This window comes from Chiloscyllium plagiosum, chromosome 5 (assembly GCF_004010195.1).
Source record: "Chiloscyllium plagiosum isolate BGI_BamShark_2017 chromosome 5, ASM401019v2, whole genome shotgun sequence".
Taxonomy (NCBI): domain Eukaryota; kingdom Metazoa; phylum Chordata; class Chondrichthyes; order Orectolobiformes; family Hemiscylliidae; genus Chiloscyllium; species Chiloscyllium plagiosum.
The window spans coordinates 40,198,602-40,222,012 of NC_057714.1; the positions used below are offsets into that span (position 1 = coordinate 40,198,602).

The following is a 23,411-nucleotide window of genomic DNA, read 5'->3' on the forward strand; positions in this document are numbered from 1 at the left end:
GCTTTAGGAAGAATGAAAATGATCAGCTGAAATGGGGAAATCTGATGGCTGAAAGGTCATGACAGTTCCTTTTTTAATAGAATCATAGAGCTATATAGCATGGAAATAGGCCCTTCATTTTTATCACTATATATCATCTCTCCAATCATAACATTGATGTAGTTCTTCAGAAGTTGAAGATTTTCTCACTGCACTACATAGTAAAATGTAGAGAAATGCCTTTTTAATCAATTTGTTGTATAATGCTGTCAAATTTTGCAAAAATGTTGTAATAATAACCATACATTTTGTTGCAATTATTATAATACATTTATTATTTATGAAACAATGAGGCACATTAAAATACAAATTGTAACGATATGTGCTGAAACATAAAACAGTTTTTGTTTTTGTATCATTCACTTCATATTACCTGTGACTTTCTCTGTTCATAACTAATGAAAATCAAATAGTGAATAATAGATATTTTATTACAGAGCATACAAAATAGCAGTACATCAATTGAGAACATTATTTCCAATTACAACTGACACAGTCGAGTGTTATCAAAATCTGTTTATTATGTTTTTGAATAATATGTGGCACTGCCTCAATGTTCACTACACTTTATATTTTGCTAAAATAGCAATAAAATAGAATAACTTCTATTGGGGAAAGTCATAACAACTATTTTTTCAACAACCAACTGATACAAGTGGGTATATAATATTATAGACACTTGTGCTAGCAAATTAAAATAAATAGCATTCAATATAATTCTTTATTATTGTTATTAACGTCTTTGGACAAGGTCTTGTGCTGTTTTCCACTCAGAAGAGGAATCTGTAGAAAGAAAAATATCATTGGTGTAACTTCAGTGATCAGATCAAAACATTGAGGAAGTGTTTTATAGAAAATTATTTAATATACTAATATTATAATGCCACAATAATATTAATATTGTGATATAAATAGATTAATAGTAAATAGATCAATTTACTTTTGACATCTTTTACTTACCAGCAGCTGAAGAGCGTTTTCCCATAAGTCCAACAAAATTCCCTAACTTATGTCCTATAAATCAAAAGAATTATAAGTAAATTATTTATCAATTATATTATTGATTTTACCATGTATTTATTGTGAAATATTTTTAATGGCAGTATATTTTGTTTTCCTTTCCTAGACAGTCATGATTGAGTGTGAAATTTGAACAATAATTTACTTGAGCACTTGAACAAATATCAAATACCAAATCACATGAAAATAGATTTGCGTGTTCGGAGATTAGAGACAATAATTTATCTAACATTTTGCTTTCCTGGGCATTTTAAATTTAACCCAGTATTCATTTTAAATTATGCACCCATAAATAACTTAATTTGAGTTTTTAAATACTAATTTCTGATTAGAATACCATGTAATTTATTATTTTAATGAACCTGAGCCAAAGGTACAGATATTATATTATATGATTTATTTTCCAACTTGTTTCCATCTCTGCAGACCACACAAACTTGGTATTAGCACACAAAATATAAAATGTTCATTCAAACTTGATTTATGTCAGAACCCATGTGAAATATTTCAGAATAAATGTATGTAAATAGTAAACAAGCTTTTAATGTTACAATAATGTGTTGAGAGTTACAGAGGTCCTGACAAAATATCTAAAAGTACAATATTAGAATCATCCTTACTTTAAAAGCCCCGAGCTATAATGATGGGCTGAGATGAAAGAAGATATAAGCTTTGGACAGATTTAATTGAGGGTTTTAAAATGACAAAACTCAAAACTATGTCTGTGCAGATGAATTATTTCAAAAAGGTAATTTAGGTAATCATCCTACAGAGGCACGTCAATACTCAGAACAAGTTATCAGTTTGTGAGGCAATCACATATTTGATGCAACAGTTCAAACAGGAGATAAATAAGTTCCTTGCAGTGGTGACTACCACCAGCTGTAAATTGCAAGTGGGACATTAGATTGGTATCTGATGGTGATTCATCTCCAGGGAACCAATCTGATTGCCTACAGAGGTGAGAGTAGAATATGTCTTGAAATTGCCCTTCGCTAAAACAAAACCTGTTCTTTTGCATTTTTTCAAAAGATTGTTAAAATGTGTGAAAATGTTAGATGTCCTATAGTCATGAAAATTTACAGGTAACCCTTCGGGTGAGAAACTAATTTTCTAATATCAAAACTAGTGTGCTAAAATTTAAAGCTGTTCAGGGACATAAATCAAATTTGGGTGGTCTTAGCACAATTTTAAGCACAGAATTAAAGGTATGTCCATAATTAGAAAAGATTGGACAACTTAGTGAATTAAGTAGAACATCCCATTACTTTTGAAAAAGTGTTAGAAATAAAAAAAAGAAAATGTTGATGAAAACCATAATATATTCATGTCTTGAAGTGTTATTTTGTAATGCTAAGATGAGCTTGACTTGTTATTTTGTAACAATAAGATGAGCTTGAATTTAAAATTCATTAATATTCATTCATATACATAAATTAAGTTGATGCCAATATAGATTTTACCTGGAAGACCCAAATAAAGTACAGTAGTTTATTCCACTAGAGGGCATAAGATCTGTTGTGTAATTAATGTAACTACTGCAAGCTAGTTATTACAATTCTGAATGCAACAAAGGTTTCTGTTATCTCATTGAGATGATGTTATATCAAGAAACTCTCCACCTTTATAATAGTGAAGGAACTGTTTTGCCAAATGAAGTATTCTAACATACCGTATGTTAGAATACTTCATTTTTATTAAATGACCTGTCATGTTTTGGAAGAAAGACAATTGATTTCACATTCAAGAACATTAATGTGCAAATCTGTAAGATCATGTTTGAAGATGATTGCTGAAAGCACCATTGTACTTACAGATTTATGAGATATACTGACAAGTACCATGAAAATGATTACTCAAGTGCAATATTTGCTGAGACTTATAATTTTTTTGAGACTTTTCATCAACCTGTTTGAACAGGTTATGACACGCCTCTGAAGCAGGTGGGGTTTGAAACCAAGCCTTCAAGCCAACAGATAGGGACACTATCACCACACCTCAAAAATGTTATGATTTACTTTTAGGATTGTAGCAATTGCAAGTCCCTGTCTATTGAAAACAATTACTGCAGTTGAAGCAATTAGGAGTCAGAAGGTATGCAATTTTATGAAAATTTTAACTTATTTAGAAAACCAGCAAAGTAAATAGAACTGAACCTAAGAACAAGCAGGAGTGATGCTTTATTAATTAATCTGTGCTTCACACAAATTTGAGAAAATTAGCACAGTATGAATGAAACCTAACTTTAGCATCATGTTCTGGGGTTGTTTTAATTCTGTACATATTTCTTTGAACTGGATCTTTCAGCAACCATTTTGCAAGACAAATGCATGACATCATGGTTTTAGGTTTTAGGTTCATACAACAAAAGAGACATAAAACTTCAATCTTGAATCTGTCCATTAAATCACAATTAATTTAATATATCTTTTTCAAAGGTTTTCTGTTTGATTTTCTCAATTATTAACCATTAACTTTTCAAAACTTACTTTTGCGAATCAGTGGCTTGTATTCTGGAAAGGAAGGAAAAACTAAAAAAGTTATTTTTCTTATTAAATTTCCTGAAAAAAGAATTGTTGCCCTGACTGAGTCATTGATTCTTTAGAATGGTTATTCCTGCCTTTCTCCAAATGAAGATAGCCAGATCTGTTTAGTGCATCTCTGATAATGGCTTCCAATAAAGAGTGAATAGTTTCAGATGTACCTTAATCATTATTCCTTTCAACACAACTGTGTCTGTTACCATATTCATCATCTTAAAGAGATAATCTATCTTAACTGAAGAAAACTATAACAAAAAGTCACCATTCATTGAGAGCGTAGCGAGTGCATTTTAAGTAATGTAATATAAACTTTTTAATAGTATTTCAAACTCCAGCCAGAAGTCATTTTTTCCAATACCAAATTTAAAAACTTCAAAATTATCATTAATGTTGGCATCACTACATTGTTAAAAAAAACAAGCAAATTTGATGATGGTTAATCTAGACCATTAGAAATATCTAAGTGCAACAAGAAAGTGGGCGGCACGGTGGCATAGTGGTTAGCACTGCTGCCTCACAGCGCCGGAGACCCGGGTTCAGTTCCCGCCTCAGGCGACTGACTGTGTGGAGTTTGCACGTTCTCCCCGTGTTTGCGTGGGTTTCCTCCGGGTGCACCGGTTTCCTCCCACAGTCCAAAGATGTGCAGGTCAGGTGAATTGGTCATGCTAAATTGTCCGTAGTGTTAGGTAAGGCGTAAATGTAGGGGTATGGGTGGGTTGCGCTTCGGCGGGGCGGTGTGGACTTGTTAGGTCGAAGGGCCTGTTTCCACACTGTAAGTAATCTAATCTAATCTAATCTAAGAAAGTACACTAAAGCAGTATTTAATTTAAGAACATACAAATGATATCTAAAATTCCCATTTTGTATTTAGAGTCACAGAGTTATAGAGATGCACAGCACAGAAACAGACCCCTTGGTCCAACTCATCCGTGCCAACCAGATATCCTAAATTAATCTATTCCTATTTGCAAGTTCTTGACCCATATCACTTTAAACCCTTCTTATTCATATAACCATCTAAATGCCTTTTAAATGTTGTAATTGTACCAGCCTCTACTACATCCACTGGCAGCTTATTCCAAACACGCACCACCCTTTGGGCAAAAGGTTGCCCCTTAGGTCTCTTTTAAATCTGTCCCCCTCATCCTAAACCAATGCCCTCTAATTCCAGACACCTCCACCATAGGGAAAAGACCTTGTCTATTATTTAGTATGGATTATCACAAATTACTCTGTTAAGGAACTCAATCATTCTTGAACACACTGACCTTAACTTTTTTAGCTGATTTCATTGAGGTACTAATGGAAAAAATAGTCCAGGTTCATGTTGTTACAGTAGTTTCATTGAAAAAAATCTAACATTGAGGATTGCAAAAGTGCATCCTGTGAAGGAAAAGGTACCTCTGACAGTAACTTTCGAATATTCACATCTAAATGCACAAGTCTGGATGGCAGAAGTTGCTGTCAAGATTTAACCTGTCATAATGACAAATGTTTATAATCTCTCAAATTACTATAGCAAGTTTCAAGTACTAAGAACACACACATACACATAAGGTATACATGTAAGTTTCAAGCGTTTAGCATCTTTTGGATATTTGACCTACACAAAACTATAAATCCAACAACCCTAATAATCACATGGAATGCATTAGAATTCTGATAAATAAACAATGTTCATTTCTGGAAAGAAAGCCTACATAAATGAGACTCTTTATACATGGCAGTCATCCAGGAAGGAGCACAACATAGTTTACTTTACACTGAGCTAACTTAATATTGGTTTGGGGTAAAAATGAGAGAGTAACACATTACTTCAACGTTGTTAGATCAGGACAGCAAAAGACCAGCTGGAATTTGTAGTTCAATTTGTAGGGAATTAAGTGATAATGCAGATATGTGATTATAATTAAATGTGTTATGATCTTAGTAAATCAATTCGTGGATGTAAGGGGAAAAGGCTTACTCCAATTCCTTGAGGGCAAGGTCAATGTGATGTGTTAGAATGGATTATGTTTATAGGCATTAGTTGCAGATTAGACATATGAACATACAAATTAGAAACAGTCACAGGCCTTTGCTGCGGTTTTCAATAAGATCATTGCTGATATGTTTGTATTCCAATATTCCATATTCCAACTAGTTCAGGTAGTCTTTGATTCAATTGTCCAACAGAATCTACCCACCTCCACTTTAAAAATATTCAATGACCCCACCTACACCAGCTTCCAAGGCAGAGTTCGATAGTTGTACAACCCTCAGAGAAAAATGTTTCCTCTCATCACGTCATAAATGGGCAAACACAATTTTAATACAGTGTCACTGAGTTCTGCACTTACTCACCAGAGGAAACATCCTTTTCGTGTCCATCTTATCAAGAATATTCAGGATCTTAAACACTTCACTCAAGTCACCCTTCACTCTTATAAACTTCAGTGAAAACAAGCCCACTTTGTTCAATCTTTACTCATAAGATATCGTTTCATTCCAAATATCAATCTTATAGCCTCCTCTGAAATATCCCCAATGCATTTGCATCCTTCTTTAAGGAGATCAAAACTGTACTGTATGGGAGATTCATGCTAGAAGTCAGGCTGCATCCTTGTTATTTCTTCTTTGAAACATATTTTTCCACCTGTCTTCGTGTCATCTACAAATTTAACCATCATGCCTGTGTTCCCTTGTTTGGATCTGATATGCTATTCTGAAAAGTAGCTTGCTTATTCCCAGTATTTTCCTCACTTAAGAAATGGAAATATCGGAAAATCTATATGAAACTATGAACCAATATTTTTGAGGAGGATGGAACAAAATAAGTCTTAATTCTTCCTGATAGAAACATGGCATATATTTAACTGTAAATACAATATATGTATGTTTATCAAGTTGAGGAAATGCTGAATCATTCAAATATAAGACCATGGGTTAAGCAGTTAGATATTTTATACAAATCTCAAAGCAGCAAGTACTTCACACAGAGGGTGGTGGGCGTTTGGAATGCGTTGCCAGCAGAGGTGGTAGAGGCAGGCATGGTAGATTCATTTAAGATGCGTCTGGATAAATGCATGAGTAGGTGGGGAGTAGAGGGATACGGATGCTTAGGAATTGACCGACAGTTTAGACAGTACATTTGGTTCGGCTCAGGCTTGGAGGGCTGAAGAGCCTGTTCCTGGGCTGTAAATTTTCTTTGTTCTTTGTTCTAGTTAAAAAAAATGTGCAATATAGACAGATTCACGAATATATGGGTGCATACTCTCCAATTCATTATGTTTTGTACATTTTATTAAACACTTCATATTAAACTTCATCTTAGCCCTTATATGTGCACATATTCCTTTGCTTATTCAACTGAAATTAATAATATGTTTCAAACTGTGGAACCTTCATTAATAATCAACTATACCTGAACTACTATTGTCAAAATAACTACTTTGTTTGGGGTATATGCTAAAAGTGGTAGTGGGGATACAGAAATGCACATTGTGTTTAAATCATCATGAAGTAGTCTTCTGAGTGTAAAATACAGTGAAATATTTAGTAGAACAATTTGTATTTTGAAAGTTTCCTAAGAATGCATCCAATTAAGGCATTTAGATCTCTGTGTGATTTTGCTGGGTTCAATGAAGAAGGGAATCTTTGATGGACCACCTTTGTATCCAAAATAATTTGCATGCTTAGCTTAAATGTGAGAGCATAGTTCAGAATCTGAATTGAAAACTTGGAAATCAATTACATTAAACCTTTGACATGAAGCCTCATCCAATGAATCATCTTAGAATTTGCTGAACTTAAATTCCAATATTTTTGATGTTATTAAGAATGAGTGCACCTATGAGATCTGTCCTTGAATTATAATTTAACCACAAAATGAAGAGAGATCCTTTACCAATGGACAGAGCACCACCAAACAGCCAGCACTATAAGTTAGGTCTATTGCATAACACTCCAAGGATCCTTTTGCTCAGATTAGCAACTACAGTTTAATTGCCCTCCTATTGAACACCAATGCTCACATTTTCACCCAATACCTAAAAACACTGGAATAAATCATGGACAACTTACTTAAGTTATGAATTGGTTCATTTGTTTTGATTTTTTTCCAGAAATTATTGAGTATGCAGATGAAGAGAATGTGGCAGTTGGTGTATATGTACATTTCCAGAAGACCTCATGTTGAATTCATTTGCTGCAAAAATTAAAAGGAATGTATCCAACAGGATAGTGTGCTACCTAAAGAACAAAAAGCAGAGTACAGGGAAATGGATGCTCTTTTGGATAGATGAGATGTGATTAAATCTGTGGTCCAAGTCTCTATGTCAAAATCAACTTTATTTTCCAGTTATATTGATGATTTGAACAGGTATACAATATACAATTCAAGTTTGTTGATCATAAAAAAGTACAACTTAGACTAACTTCTGAGATTCATACAAAGGTGATCAATGAAGAGATTTGGATCACCATTGCATTACAGTACTTTAAAGATTAAATTGAGATGAGAAAATGTTGAAAAGATAGGTGAGTCTTAGATTATGAAGGCATTGAGTACAACACTGAAGAAAGGAAAATACATTTGTGCAAGTCACAGTTTGAGTGCTGCATGCAGCCTGGCATTGTGGAAACGATAGAACCATGCAAAGGATTCACTTGAATAATACCAGAAATCATAAAATGCTTGTGAAGAAAGGTTTGACTAATGCAGGCCTTTTTAGTAGAGTAAAAGAAAATGAGGGGAGTCCAACTGCAGAGTTTAAAATTGTAAGATGTTTTAAGTGGTTAAATGTTTTTTAAAATGGTTTACAGTAAAATCAAGTCAAAAACATGGCAGCATAAACTTGGGGGTCATGCTAGAGAATAAAGTAAGGAGTTAGAGGACTATTTTTTTGTGCAGAGTATATTGTAGCATGAAATATCTTAAAAGATGTGGCTATTGAACTAGAGACTAAAATAGCATTTAAAAGAACTCGGATACTTGTCCAAAAAGGGAGAATATAGAGATATAGGGAAATTGCATTTTAATACTTAACTTCAGTTGAGAGGTTAGCACCACAAGGTTGACTGTTAGATTTTTCTATGGGATTATTTCAATTATTTTATTTCTATTGTATTTTTCAAATAATGTCCTCAAATTATATTTATTATAATGAATTGTGATAGTAAAGTAATTTATAATTTTAATTATTTTATTCTTCTTTACAATAGATTCAAAAATTTAATTCAGATAAATGTGAGGTGCTGCATTTTTGGAAAGCAAATCTTAGCAGGACTTATACACTTAATGCTAAGGTCCTAGGGAGTGTAGGTTCATAGCTCCTTGAAAGTGGAGTCACAGGTAGATAGGATAGTGAAGAAGGCGTTTGGTATGCTTTCCTTTATTGGTCAGAGTATTGAGTACAGGAGTTGGGAGGTCATGTTGCGGCTGTACAGGACATTGGTTAGGCTACTGTTGGAATATAGTGTGCAATTCTGGTCTCCTTCCTATCGGAAAGATGTGAAACTTGAAAGGGTTCAGAAAAGATTTACAAGGATGTTGCCAAGTTTGGAGGATCTGAGCTACAGGGAGAGGCTGAACAGGCTGGGGCTGTTTTCCCTGGAGCATCGGAGACTGATGGGTGACCTTATAGAGGTTTACAAAATTATGAGGGGCATGGATAGGATTAATAGACAAAGTCTTCTCCCTGGGGATGGGGAGTCCAGAACTAGAGGGCATAGGTTTAGGATGAGAGGGGAAAGATATAAAAGAGACCTAAGGGGCAACTTTTTCACGCAGAGGGTGGTACATATATGGAATGAGCTGCCAGAGGATGTGGTGGACGCTGGTACACTTGCAACATTTAAGAGGCATTTGGATGGGTATATGAATAGGAAGGGTTTGGAGGGATATGGGCCGGGTGCTGGCAGGTGGGACTAGATTGGGTTGGGATATCTGGTCGGCATGGACGGGTTGGACCGAAGGGTCTGTTTCCATGCTGTACATCTCTATGACTCTATGACTCTAAAAATGATTAAATTCAAAAACCTTTGAATTTAACAATTTCCCACCTAAGAACTTAAGTGGGAAATAATTAAATTCAAAGATTTGTTTTGAACTTTGTTATTTTATGACTGTCTTTGTCCTTAAGGTGCAATATTCTGATTTGAGAAGGTCGTGAAATAATATATTATGTGGGTTCTAAATATGCGGATGAATATGTAGTGATTTGGTGGTGAGTTTACTGTGATACTGCGTTGTTCATTATGTTTAGTACCAAAGAATTTATATTCCAATTACAATACAAAACAAGCTTCAGCTGGTCCCTTGACAACAGTCAGGCAGCAATGACATCACCAGGTATCAACTCCGCCTTGGAGTTGTCTAAGATTTCTCATCGCTTACATTAGCCACTGTATCTACGCCCACGGGAAAGCACAATAGAAAGGAGGGAGAGTCTGTATTTTTTCCTAAGAAATTGGTTTTACAAACCCAAATGAACTACACACCTCAGCTTTTATGGGTTCCTCAATGGTGATACGTTGGGCTGTGACAGCAACCCTCAAAGGCTATGTGACTGTACTCTCTGATTGGCATTTACCTATATCTGCGGTGTATTCCCAACCAATGCTGACCACCTAGATGAGTTTCACCAACAGACTACAGCCACGTTTGATAACAACTGAGAAAATCCAAAAGAATAATCCAGTTTAAAGGATAAGATTTTAATTTACCAGCGGTTACTTAAAACCAACTGTAGCAAAGGAAATGTATCCCAATTATCATCCAGATATTTGAGACAATGGAGTAGTTTGTAAATATGAAGCTCAATTATAAAACACTGTAACACTGGAATGGTGAAACTAGATTTGACCCTGCTCCTCTAAAACCTTTCCTGCTCTGGTGTATATTTCCAGCACCTTCTCTCTGTGCAAATACATTTGACTTATTCTTATTCCCGCTTTGTACGGTTTGATCCTTTTTATTTCTGTGTATATTCCAAGACGTTTGTTCTCTGTCATTTGACCATGCGCTCATGTGAAAAGGCACTTTTGGTGTCACCAGGTAAAACTTCAGTTTAGTCGGCAACACGACAATAAAAATACACGTTACCGTATGACCGCCTGCCCATTAAGCCAAAGAACTGCTTGGATTGTGGTTTCCTGGCCACACGCTTCAGAAGCTCCCGAAACGAATCCGGCTGCAGTCGTTTGTCCTGAAAACAGATCGAAGCAGGGGAGAAAATAATACACAATTATCAACTTATCCTCCGCGATATGGCTCTGTGCCCGAGCCTGTCACTGTCAATGTGCTATTTCAGGACTCCGCTTATTTTATTTTTTTAATGCATTCTAATTTTCTAAAGATCGCAAAAGACAATTGAAGTAGAAATCCCAGGGCGAATCTCTGCCATGGTTTACTGCGGGTTGTTTATATGTTTCCACTGCATGGATGTTGCAGTTGACATATGATGAGCCATGTTGCTGAGCGGCCAATCCGCGTCCGACTGGGCTTTTATTTTTCCGCTCACTTTCTAGCATTTCGAGCAATAGGTTCAGCAGACTGAGTGCACCATTGCAAAAGTAAGTTACAATTATATTGAGGATAATTATGGTCCAAACTTATATAGAGTACAGCGCATACATTCACATGCGCCAGCTACTGTGCGGGTGCTCCACCCATCGAACTGGTTACACGACTTCGCGTTTACTTGCTCGGGAACATGTACAGACACCAGATTTGCGCTGGGAAAAGGTATTCAAACACTATAGTTTTGCAAATAGCATTTTGAATTTCTAAACGGCAATGTTCACAAATATCTGTTTATTGCTAAATAAACAATTGAATATTTATAAATACAGATCTCTCTAATTGCCCGGACTCCCTACATGATGTGTTAATAAAGGAGGGGAGTTGAGAGGAAATATCAATCTATCCTCTACATAATAACGCACAAGGCTTGGAAACAAATTGGAAGTCAGCACTAAATTCCTTTCACGCACACAGGAATTTGATTCCATCGGGTTTATATATAAGTCAGGGAGGAGAAATTGAGGACTACAGATGCTGGAGATCAGAGTCGAGAGTATGGTGTTGTAAAAGCACAGCAGGTCAGGCAGCATCCGAGGAGCAGGAGAATCGATGTTTCGGACATAAGCAATCCTGATGAAGGGCTTATGCCCGAAATGTCGATTCTCCTGCTCCTCGGATGCTGCCTGACCTACGATGCTTTTTCAGTACCACACTCTCGACACATACATAACCCAGTTTGGTTGTAAAGATTTAACTGCAGCTCATTCCGAGCCACCCGCGACCAAATTAGATTAGATTACTTACAATGTGTAAACAGGCCCTTCGGCCCAACAAGTCCACACCGACCCTCCGAAGAGCAACCCACCCCGACCCATTCCGCTACATTTACCCCTTCACCTAAACTACGGGCAATTTAACATGACTAATTCACCTAACCGGCACAAGTACACGTAGATCTGACTAAATTCACCTTCCGCTTGCTGAACCACTCCTGACAGAGGTCCCTGCAATTATGTTCCTATAATTGACATGTTCTTATCTATTGAAGAGGATTATAATGCCATAGCAACTCGTTATTGATGTCGCTGCTTCTATCTCGCTGTGTTACTTAATATATTCACTCAGTATTGGACCGGGGCTGGCAAAGGTTGACCTCGAATGGCAGCCCATTCTCTAATAGAACCAGCCGGGACTAAGCGAGTCATAGTCCTTAGCCAGAATTATTCTTCTTATCGCTTTTCTCTCTTTCCTCCAGCACTCCTTCTGCCTCGTGTCAGTGACTGGCGTCTTACCGAGTGATATGCCAGGAAACATCAGACCGGTCCACAAGTAAAAAAGGTTCCTGGTACCTATTCCAACGTGTAATGTCACAGGCCTTTTTTTCCCCTCTTGTGAGGGAAACCAACTGCAGATTGCCAATTGTTGCTGTTCGCGCTCACGAAGACTATTGTAACATTTAATTGTGCCCATACCTGACTTTCCACATCAAAATAATCAAATAGAAACTCATCCGTACAGGAATCTTATCTAACTCGCCATCCTCATTCATACATCACCGACAGATGCCCGCTGATTTTTTTACAGCAATAAGTGACATTATTTCTGACACATTCCTGTAGATGGGAGTTAGGCATTTATTCCATGTGGAACCAAAAGAAAGTACTTTGAGGTTGCACTATTGATAATCACTAACGGTCTCGAACCTTTAAATATGTTAAAAATCACACAACACCAGGTTATATTTCGGAGCGACGCTCCTTCATCAGGTGGTAGTGCAACCTGATGAAGGAGCGTCGCTCTGAAAGCTAGTGTGCTTCCAATTAAACCTGTTGTGGACTATAACCTGGTGTGTGACTTTTAACTTTGTACACCCCAGTCCAACACCGGCATCTTCAAATCATGACTTTAAATATGTGGAATGGTGAGACACAGGGAAAACGCAAACTGAGTAAAATTAAATTTCAATGTTTATATCGTGTAGTTGTAAATATTATATTACTTGAAAAATTACCTGGCCGTGGTCGCTATAGTCCCATAGAGACACGCCTTCATTCCGGGAAACCTCTTCACAAAAGACATCTGTCAAAACCAGGAGGCTGACAGTCACAGCCAGCAGCCGGAGAGTTCTCATCTTGGGACTGGGGAGGACTGCTTGCCGCTCTGGCTCTGGACGTGGGGGAAGCTGGAGCTGCGGAAGACCGTGAGCAGCGACTGGCAGCTGTGAAGAGCCTGCGCTCTCTCCCTGCCTGTGCTGGAGGGTGGATTGTCACTACCTGGCCCAAGTCCAATTCGTGTTTTTCCGTCCGATCCCGGAAATTCCCGAGCTCACTGGCTCCTTTGTTGATCCGCTCAAATCATCTACCAACTTGCACTGGCAGAATCAACAACTCCTGCTCTGTCTAACAGAGTCCTCACCCAAGATGGGTTTGAATGTCTCAGATTCCAGGTCTCAAGACTGGTAGCTGAATGAAAGTCCCGTTGAATTCCCTGCAATTTATACCCTGCACCGGGGAGTCATTAGACCGCAGGTACTTGACAGAGCCAAAAATAGCGCTCCAGGAATTCGGAGGCGAATGAGCCTTTCACCCCTCCCCCCTCCGTTTGACGAATTGACTTGAAAGATCAATATTCAAGCGCAGAAATGTCAAGAAGTATATTTCTGTCCTTTGTTTGCTTAAGTCATTTTCCCAGATATGAGCAACACTGTGAATAAGTGCTCAAACCGACGTCAGTACTTCGGTTTAATATTCCATTTTCACCTAATAGGTACCCCGGAGTCAACGTTTTGATTCAGTTTTTAATAAATTGTAATCAGATTGTTGAAAGAAAGGAGCTTCTTTGAATACAAATGAGATACTTCAAATTGGCTTCAGGGACAAATCAAATTGAACAATACAAATTACTTTAAGCTGAGGGGAAATGCACTCAATTTGATTTGTGCAGACATAGCAAAACCTTTTGAGGATGTAATTTACTTGAAAGTTAAGCAAAGAAGAACTGTAACTGCAACTTAAATTATAGTTATGGTTTATTACCAACTAAATGGCTAGAATTTAAGATTAGGAAAGCACTTACAAATCATATATCCATACAGACGCAAATGTGATACATAATTTACATTTATCAGTGAGCGTTTTACTGCAGCTGTGAATTGACTCAAATCATTTGCTGTGGGAGTTATTTTCTCTGCAGCTATTTCGTAGTTGGGTAAACAAGAGTTCAGATCATAACCTCGATCTTAAAGTGTCCCTGCACTTTACATAACTATTTGACATGATGCTTCAGCGTTTTTGAAGATTAGTCTCAAATGCGACATCAGAGGAAATGTATACAGTAAGTTCACTTCAGCCAACAAATCTGAATGTTCGCAATCATTGTCGATATTTGAAAGGTAAGAAATTACCATGTCAAAAGTCAGATAATGCGTGAGTTACAAGATCTTTGATGGGAAGTCAGGATATTCTCTAACGGGATATTCCATGCCGTAATTATTACCAGCTCTTCCTAAATCATTTCAAGATTCAATTACACTGAGCAAGTTTTTAATTTCCTAACTATCGTGTAAGGAAACTTAAACAATAAACCCTACACCCGTAATTAGTTAACATGACAAAATGCATCTAGAAATTCAGGGTAAAACAGGAGTAAATACATGTTGATAGTTAAGAACTTTAAAAGAAGAATTGGATATTTTTGTATCCTTTTGCAAAACCAGCAGGACGTTTAAACCGATTCCAGAATTCGTCAGATATTCATGTTTGCAATGACTCGCTCCACTTCATCTAATAAATCCTACAGTTAGGTGTTGATAGCTACCGCTATGTAAATATACCATATTTGAGTTCTGTCACCGTTTTAATGATTAGAAAAGTATTAGCAGGATTTTTAAAAGAGATCTCAAAATCTCGATTGATGAGAATTAAAATCGTTCATATCAACAGCAACATAAGTTATGACATTTCAAAATGCTTCACAGGAAAATTCTCAAACCAAAATTAAAATCCAAGACCCCCACCCCATCCCCATATTAGGAAGTAGGACAAGTTACTAAAAACACCGGAGAAGTGCTAAAGCTTAAGGGTGCAGAAAAAGGTGAAGAGGCTTAGAGAGGTAATTCCAAATTTTCAGATTTTAAAAAACTCATTAAGAAGTAGTAGATATGGATTGCGAGCAGGAGTATGCCATTCGGGCCATCGAGCCTGTTTCACCATTCAATGAGATCATGTTGAAGAGTACACTGACGGGTTGAAGACAGTGCACAATGGCGGCAAGGGATGAAAATGGAATGGAATAACAATAGAATTGGAATTCACTGAAATCCTCAGCCAGCACTAGGTTGAACTGCTTGTTAGACTTTAATACGTACTTCCGTGAATGCGGTTGAAGGTTTGAGAAGGAAACTGACTTGGAACGGAATGTAGTCATAGAGACATCCACCTTGCAGGTGGGTTTATATTCACATTAAAACATTAATTGTAACGTAGCATGTAAGAATGTTCACAAAGAAAAACGGTTAGCCATAATTTACTTCATTCCAGAGTAAGTTTTAAAATGTGCTTTTACTGTAGTTACCAATCTAAGCACCTGTTTCATCTGATCAGTACGCTGGGATTCCCCTACCCAGGGGAGGGTTCTGCAGATGGGTGGCTTCAGGAAAACACCACTCCCCTGACAACCCTTAAATTGTCTTTCCACAACAGGAACATCAGCACACTTAACACCTTTAGAAATGCGCAGCAAATCCAAAGAGCTCTGGAAGTGTTTTTGTATTCGTGAGGATTACTCCCACTATTTCGAATTCTGAGCGCGGAGAGGGAACAGGGTCTACACAAACTATAATTTTCCAGCCGTTCTGGCAGCATCTGTAGAGAGAAAGCAGAGTTCACGTTTCTAATCCACTGACCCAAAATCTTCACAACGTTCTAAAGGGTCAGTGGACTTGAAACGTTGACTCTGCTTCCTCCCTACAGATGATGCCAGATTCTTAATTCCTCCTTGTTTCTGATCTGCAGCATCTGCAATTCTTATATATATATTGCAGCTCTGTGTCAATGCTATTCCTGTTGTTATGGAGAGCTACGATGCTCCAACCTCAAATCCCTAATCTCATTCACACGAGAGGAGATTCACGCCTTTCCTAGGGGGTCATACATCTCTTTTCTCCAGAATCCGGCGCTGAATTCTGGAGTTAACCTCCAAAAGCAGAGGTGCGAATGTGAAGGCATGACTTTGGATTTAGAGCCGATCTGACGATTGAGAAAAGTATCAGATGTGACCACATTCAGCTCTGCCACCTCTTCTCCTCGTCCCAACCGCTCTTTCACTTCTCAAACTTAGCAAACTGTTGTCTGGCATCCAATGTTAAGAGGGCAGAGACATCCCTTAACAAAGTGTTGAGGCGACTAAAAACAACTGCCCTTCAGCCTTGCTGCAAACCCATTTTCCTTAGCTACCAAACTCCCTCTCCCTGACAACGCCGGAGCCTGAATGAGACGGCTTGGAACCCTGTTACGTTTGACTGAAATGAGCTTTTAACCACATATCTGTGCCATCAGGAAGAATGCCTGCTCCCACCTCTGTGTCGATGTCATCTCTTGATTTCATCCTGCCCCCAGTTCAGCTGCTGCTGAAACCTTCACCCGTGCCTCCCGGAGACTTTCAGTCTCCGTCAGCTTCAAACATCCTTTTCATCAAATTAAGGTCATACATATCCGCGCTGTCTAACTCGCACTAAAGCCTGTTCAGCTCCTTGACACTGTACTCACTGATGCACATTGACCCCAAATTAAGCAACATCTTTTAAAATTGCTCTCATGGTTACGCCACCCCCATCTCTAATTCCCTCCAGTCTTGCAAATTGCTGAGATACCCGGATCCCCTGGGTTACTCATCGGAGGGTCCGTGTGGACTTGTTGGGCCAAATAGCCTGTTTCCACATTGTAGGGATCCTATAAAAATGGTCGGTACGGTGGCTCAGTGGTTAGCACTGCTGCCTCACAGCGCTAGGGACCCAAGTTCAATTCCAGCCTCGAGTGCTCCGGTTTCCTCCCATAATCCAAAGCTGTGCAGGTTAGGTGAACTGGCCACGCTAAATTGCCCATAGTGTTCAGGGATGTGTAGGTTAGGTGCATTAGCTAGGGGCAAGTGTAGGGTAGGGGAATAGGTCTGGTGGGGTACTCTTCGGAGGGTCAGTATGGACTTGTTGCGCCTGTTTCCACACTGTAGAGATTCTGTGAGGTCCTGCAGTTGTAATTGCTGTCCCAGAGTGGCTCTGTCTTCAGCTGCGTGGGAGAAACTCAGGATTTCCTGTATGAAATTTATTTCACCCCTCTCTCTTTCGCTCCTTCTACTAAATGTTCCTCATCATCTTAGATCGAGCATTGGTCATATGCTCCAACCTTAGTCTGTTACACTTGCCAAGGTTGGGTCTGTTTTCATGTTAGTGACGGGCTTTGGAAGATTTTAACGGATTCAAGGTGAGAATAAATAAATAATAGTTTCTCTCGCTCTCTCTCTCTCCCTCTCCAAATGCTGCCAGACATACTGAGTTTTCCCCGCCAGGCACATTCTTCAGCATCCTCAGCATTTCCTATAAAAACAAGTTGTTGCGGAAGTCCCTACAGGAATTCTTGTCATAATTATTCAGTTTCATGGAGCTTTCCTCTAGTTTAAAACAGTTGGACCTTCTATACGCTTCGACTGAAGTTAAATATGTTAGAATTTACTGGCTTGGCAGATACATATAATCGGAGAGTCAGACAATCTAAACCGTGAGCCGTTGACTCTGAACTGCCGCTATTGATCAAAGTCAATGGTCACAGATTCAACTTCATACATCATACAGCACGGAAACAGACTCTTCGATCCAACAGTCCATGCCAACCATAATCGCAAACTAAACTACTCCCAATTGCCTGCGGTTGGCCCATGTCCCTTCAAATATTTCCTCGTCATGTACTTATCTAAAGGCCTTGTAAACGTTGGTACTGTACCCGCATCCAGCACTTTCCCTGGAAGTTCATTCCACACACTCTCTGTGTAAAATAATGCCCCTTATGTCTTTTTTTAAAAAAAATTCCTCTTGCCTTAAGAAATGTCCCATTGTCTTGAAAACCCTCAACCTTTGGAAAATACATCTGTTATTTATCTTATCTATACCCCTAATGATTTTATAAACCAATATAAAGTTACCTCTCAACCTCCAATGTTAGCATCACATATAAACAGTCAAAATGTGTGGCGCTGGAAATGCACAACAGATCAGGCAGCATCCTGGGAGCAGGAGAGTCGACCTTTTGGACATAAGCCCTTCACAGGAATGTGGGGGTGAGTGCGGCAAGGGGGCTGAGAGTTATATTGGAGGGGGCTGGGGGGGGGGGGGTGACATAGAGTGGAGAGTGTGGTGCGGGAAAAGAACAGCAGGTCATGAGCTCATTCCTGATGAAGGGCTCCTCCACAACCACCTGATGAAGGAGCAGCAGTCCAAAAGCTAGTGCTTCCAATTAAACCTGTTGGACTATGACCTGGTGTTGTGTGATTTTTAACTTTGTCCTGCCCCAATTCTCCTGCTTCTTGGATGCTGCCTGACCTGCTGTACTTTCCCAGTACCACACTCTGGGCTCTAATCTCCAGCATCTGCAGACTTCACTTTCGCCTTGGGGGAAGGTAGCTTGGAAGGAGTTAGATGGTTGCAGATGGGAGGTGATGTGGCTGTTCTAGTGGGTCTGCTTCAGGACTTGGTTGAAGAGCTTCAGGGCAGAGGACAAGGCCTGGGGGGGGGGGTCCACTGAGCGAGAGAGACTTACTGAGATCCTTGTGGAGGGAGGAGGAGAACTTCTTCAAAGTTGGCATCTTTGGAAGAGACTTTGCAGTAAGGTGATAAGGACTAGGTAGAGCGGTTAAGAAGGCATTTAGCACGCTTGCTTTCATTGCTCACACCTTTGAGTAAAGGACTTTATGTTCTGGTCTCCCAAATTGCAATTACTGATGAAGGGCTCACGTCCGAAACGTCGATCCTCCTGCTCCTCGGATGCTGCCTGACTGGCTGTACTTTTCCAACATCACACTGTGCACTCTGATCTCCAGCATCTGCAGTCCTCACTTTCTCAAATTGCAATTACAGTCTAGCACCACATTTGTGTCATGCACCATTTGGTAGTGCATGAAATCTGAAAAGGCTGGAGTAACTCAGCAGGTCCGGCAGCATCTGTGGAGAGGAGGTAACATTTCCAATTCAAAACAATGCTCCTCCGGAACACAGTGGAGAGTTGTGAAGAAATCATACTGGACTTGAAACATTAACTCTTGTTTCTCCCTCCACAGATGCTGCTAGGCCTGCTGAGTTTCTCCAGACTTTTAAAAGTGGCTGGTCACCAGTGGAACCTGTATATGTGTGTAGATGGGTGGGGTGGAGGTTGCTTGCTGTGTATCCGGGGCCTTGTTGGCTGAAGTGCATTCAGATCCTGGGGTGGTTAGAATACAACAGCTTTGGCAACTCCTCCATTGCAATTCTCTATAAAATATTAATTTTTACTTAACAAACTCATTTGCCTTATCGGTCATTACAATTATTCTTGAGAACATTGTGGATGATCGATTTTAGCCAAATCTTCCCTAGGGATAAACTCAAGTCTTTGACATACATTCTGAGTAAAACTATGATGTCAACTGTAGTTAAATATAGCTCCTTGAAAGTGGAGTCGCGGGTAGATAGGATAGTGAAGGCGGCATTTGGTATGCTTTCCTTTATTGGTCAGAGTATTGAGTACAGAAGTTGGGAGGTCATGTTACGGCTGTACAGGACATTGGTTAGGCCACTGTTGGAATATTGCATGCAATTCTGGTCTCCTTCCTATTGGAAAGATGTTGTGAAACTTGAAAGCGTTCAGAAAAAGATTTACAAGGATGTTGCCAGGGTTGGAGGATCTGAGCTACAGGGAGAGGCTGAACAGGCTGGGGCTGTTTTCCCTGGAGCGTCGGAGGCTGAGGGGTGACCTTATAGAGGCTTACAAAATTTGAGGGGCATAGATAGGATAAATAGACAAAGTCTTTTCACTGGGTTTGGAGAGTCCAGAACTAGAGGGCATAGGTTTAGGGTGAGAGGGGAAAGATATAAAAGAGGCAGGTGGGACTAGATTGGGTTGGGATATCTGGTCGGCATGGACAGGTTGGACCGAAGGGTTTGTTTCCATGCTGTACATCTCTATGAGTCTATGGCTCTAAATGCTTAATCAAATTAGATGGATTTGTTTAAAAGAAATGACCACATCCTTAAGCATGTTTGGATGAAGTTAGGAAAATGATTAGATGAGTTTTTTAAATGACTCTTTTCTTCAATCAAATAAGCAGCAGTGATGTGGGCAGTGGATAGCCGGAATGCATATTCCTGATGAACGGCTAATGCCCGAAACGGCGATTTTCCTTCTCCTTGGATGTTGCCTGACCTGCTGTGCTTTTCCAGCACCACTCTAATCTAGACCCGGAATACACATTCTGCTACGTCGCATCAAATGTACTTCAATCAAAGTCAACAGACTCGGCATAGGGACTAGTTTAAATCTGTGTTTGGGGAAAGGATGAGAACAGTGCTTGGTTTATTTCTAACTACAGAGACAAGAAACCCTTAGCGCAGAGTGAGTTTGCCCGCGCTATGCTCGCCCTGTACATCGCTTCCTCGTGATTGGAGACGGTAGATAGTGCACCCTGCTGGCGGAGATCGCTGAGCTCTGTGAACCGGACGGCTGATTTGCGAACAAGAGTAACGCCGAGCTGTACCGGCTGAAGCCACCATGAGGCCATCTCCTTTCGCAAGCTCGCCAAAGAGGTGGTGACCTTCAGGTGAAACTCACCACCAGACATCTCTCCAATGAGACAGCAGCCTAGGGTCCTCTGTTCTATGGAAACTTTCATTTCCCACTGCTGACGCCATTCAGAGGTAGGTGGTACCTCGTAAAGGGAGGGGTGAGAGGCAGAGGATGAGGTCTATTGGGGATGAGGTCTATTGAGGATCATTGTACCTCAATGATCACATATCCCACGAATAAATAAAACAAATTGGAGATCCAATTGTATCCCTAGCCCCGATGGAAAAGAAAGAACAAGCATGAGAGCAGCAATGCTGAAAAGGGATAGCGTCCTTTGTAATGTCTAATTGATATTCACCTTTCAATGGCACTCCCATATCGCAATCTCTAATCTCTCCCGGTGGAACCAAACTGATTTTATAAATAAAAAGTTGTTATTGTTATTGAAAGACACATGATGCTCTGTCGCTCTTTCATGGTGATCACATCTGCTCTACTAACAACCTTTCAACAATTGCTTTTATTAGTGTCAGACAGGACATCAATTGGGCTAGATCCCAGTTTCTTCAATTGTTCTTTATTAGATAAGGCGTCTTCATTCTTGGAGATATTCTGGTCAATCTCTTCTGCACCCTCTCAAGGATCTAATCTTGTTCCTGAAATATGATGACCAAAACTGCAATAATTACTTGAGGCCCAGAGATTTATAGAAATTCAGCACACCTTCTCTGTTTCATATTCAATTCCTTTTTATGAAGCCTAAGATCCCAAATGCTTTGCTAATTTCATTTTCAATTGGTCCTGCAAATGAACCCTCTGGTCCCTTTGTCCCTTGCACATGCTGAAAAAAGAAAGCACCATTAAGAGTCTATGCATCTCTTAATTTCCTCTGTTAAACAGATCACCTCCCTGTATGGAATTACGCTCATCATTTGTCTGCTGACTCTGCTAACCTATCTCTTGCTGCAATCAATTAGCATCATCCACAGTTTGTCACACCTTTAAGCCTGATACCATCAATAATATTTAGGTCCTAACCCTTGCCTACCATTCTCTCATCTGAAAACAATCACTAACTTTTTTTTATTTCAAAGATATACTTATTTCATAAAAATATTTTGATGATCTGTACAATTGGTCATGCCATACATACGTAAACATTCCATTTCTTTGCATGCAGAGATCAGAATTAATCATTTGTATATACAGGTCTTTACGTTTACCATCCATATATCCATATGTTTAGCTGAGGCATCAGTGGAGCCCACTTACTGCATGGGCCCCCTGTTCCTCTTTGGCAGGCAGACATTACACGGTGATCTTTCACCACCGCGCCTTGGCAGCAGCTGCCCTAAGCTTTAGCACATCCCTCAACATGTAGTCCTGGACCATGGAATGCGCCAGTCTGCAATACTCAGTCAAGATCAGCTCCTTCAGCTGGAAGATCAACAGGTTTCATTTAGATCAAAGAGCGTCTTTCACCGAGTTGATGACTCTCCAGGCACAGTTGATATTCATCTCGGTGTGCGTCCTGGGGAACAGACCGTAGAGCATGGAGTCCCACGTCATGGAGCTGCTCGGGACAAACCTTGACAAACAACACAGCATTCTTTTGCAGAGGCACATTCCAGAAGGAGGTGTGTGACAGTCCTGTCCCCATCACAGCCGCTTCGAGGGCAGTGTGCGGTGCGGCAGAGAGTCCAGGCGTGCATAAAGGATCTCACAGGCAGAGCCGTTCTCACCACCAGCCAAGCCATGTCTTGGTGCTTGTTGGAAAGTTCTGGCGATGAGGCATTCTGCCAAATGGCTTTGACAGTCTGCCCAGGGAACCACTCAACAGGATCCGCTCTCACCTTTTCCCGAAGAGTCTCAAAGACACTATGTGCTGATCACTTCCTGATGGACTTGTGGTCAAAGGTGTTTTTCTTCATAAATTTCTCCACGAAGGACAGGTGATACGGAAAGGTCCAACTATTGGAGCGTTCCGTGGCAGCGAGGCCAGACCCATCCTTCGCAACACCGGCGACAGGTAGAACCTCAGTACGTAGTGACACTTGGCGTTTGTGTACCAGGGATCCACACACAGCTCAATGCAGCCACACACAAAGGTGGCCATCAGGGTGAGGGTGGCATTGGGTGTGTTTTTTTCCCCCATTGTTCAGATCTTTATACATCGAGTCCCTTCGGACCCTGGCCACTTTCTTGGTGTTTGCGTACTGGGGATCCACGCGCTGTTTGATGCAGCCACACACAAAGGTGGCCATCAGGGTGAGGGTGGCATTGGGTGTGCTTTTTCCCCCATTGTCCAGATCTTTATACATCGAGTCCCTTCGGACCCTGGCCACTTTTGATCTCCATATAAAATGGAAGATGGGCTGGGTGACTGCAGCGGCACAGGTTCTGGGAATAGGCCAGACCTGTGCCACATATAACAGCAACGACAGTGCCTCACACCTGATGACCAGGTTTTACACACCATGTAGAGCGACCGTAGCTTCCATC

At 39.9% G+C, this 23,411-nt stretch overlaps 1 protein-coding gene across 1 annotated transcript; it reads right to left on the reverse strand.

The window, feature by feature from the left end:
- Positions 1 to 274: 274 nt before the first annotated feature.
- On the reverse strand, positions 275 to 13,724 carry tac1 (tachykinin precursor 1). Its single transcript, XM_043689891.1, has 5 exons — positions 13,118 to 13,724; positions 10,687 to 10,789; positions 3,549 to 3,572; positions 1,000 to 1,053; positions 275 to 822 (listed from the first exon to the last, which is right to left on the reverse strand). The coding sequence occupies exons 1-5, from the start codon at positions 13,235 to 13,237 to the stop codon at positions 773 to 775; spliced, it is 351 nt and encodes a 116-aa protein (XP_043545826.1). The 5' UTR covers positions 13,238 to 13,724; the 3' UTR covers positions 275 to 772.
- Positions 13,725 to 23,411: the final 9,687 nt, after the last annotated feature.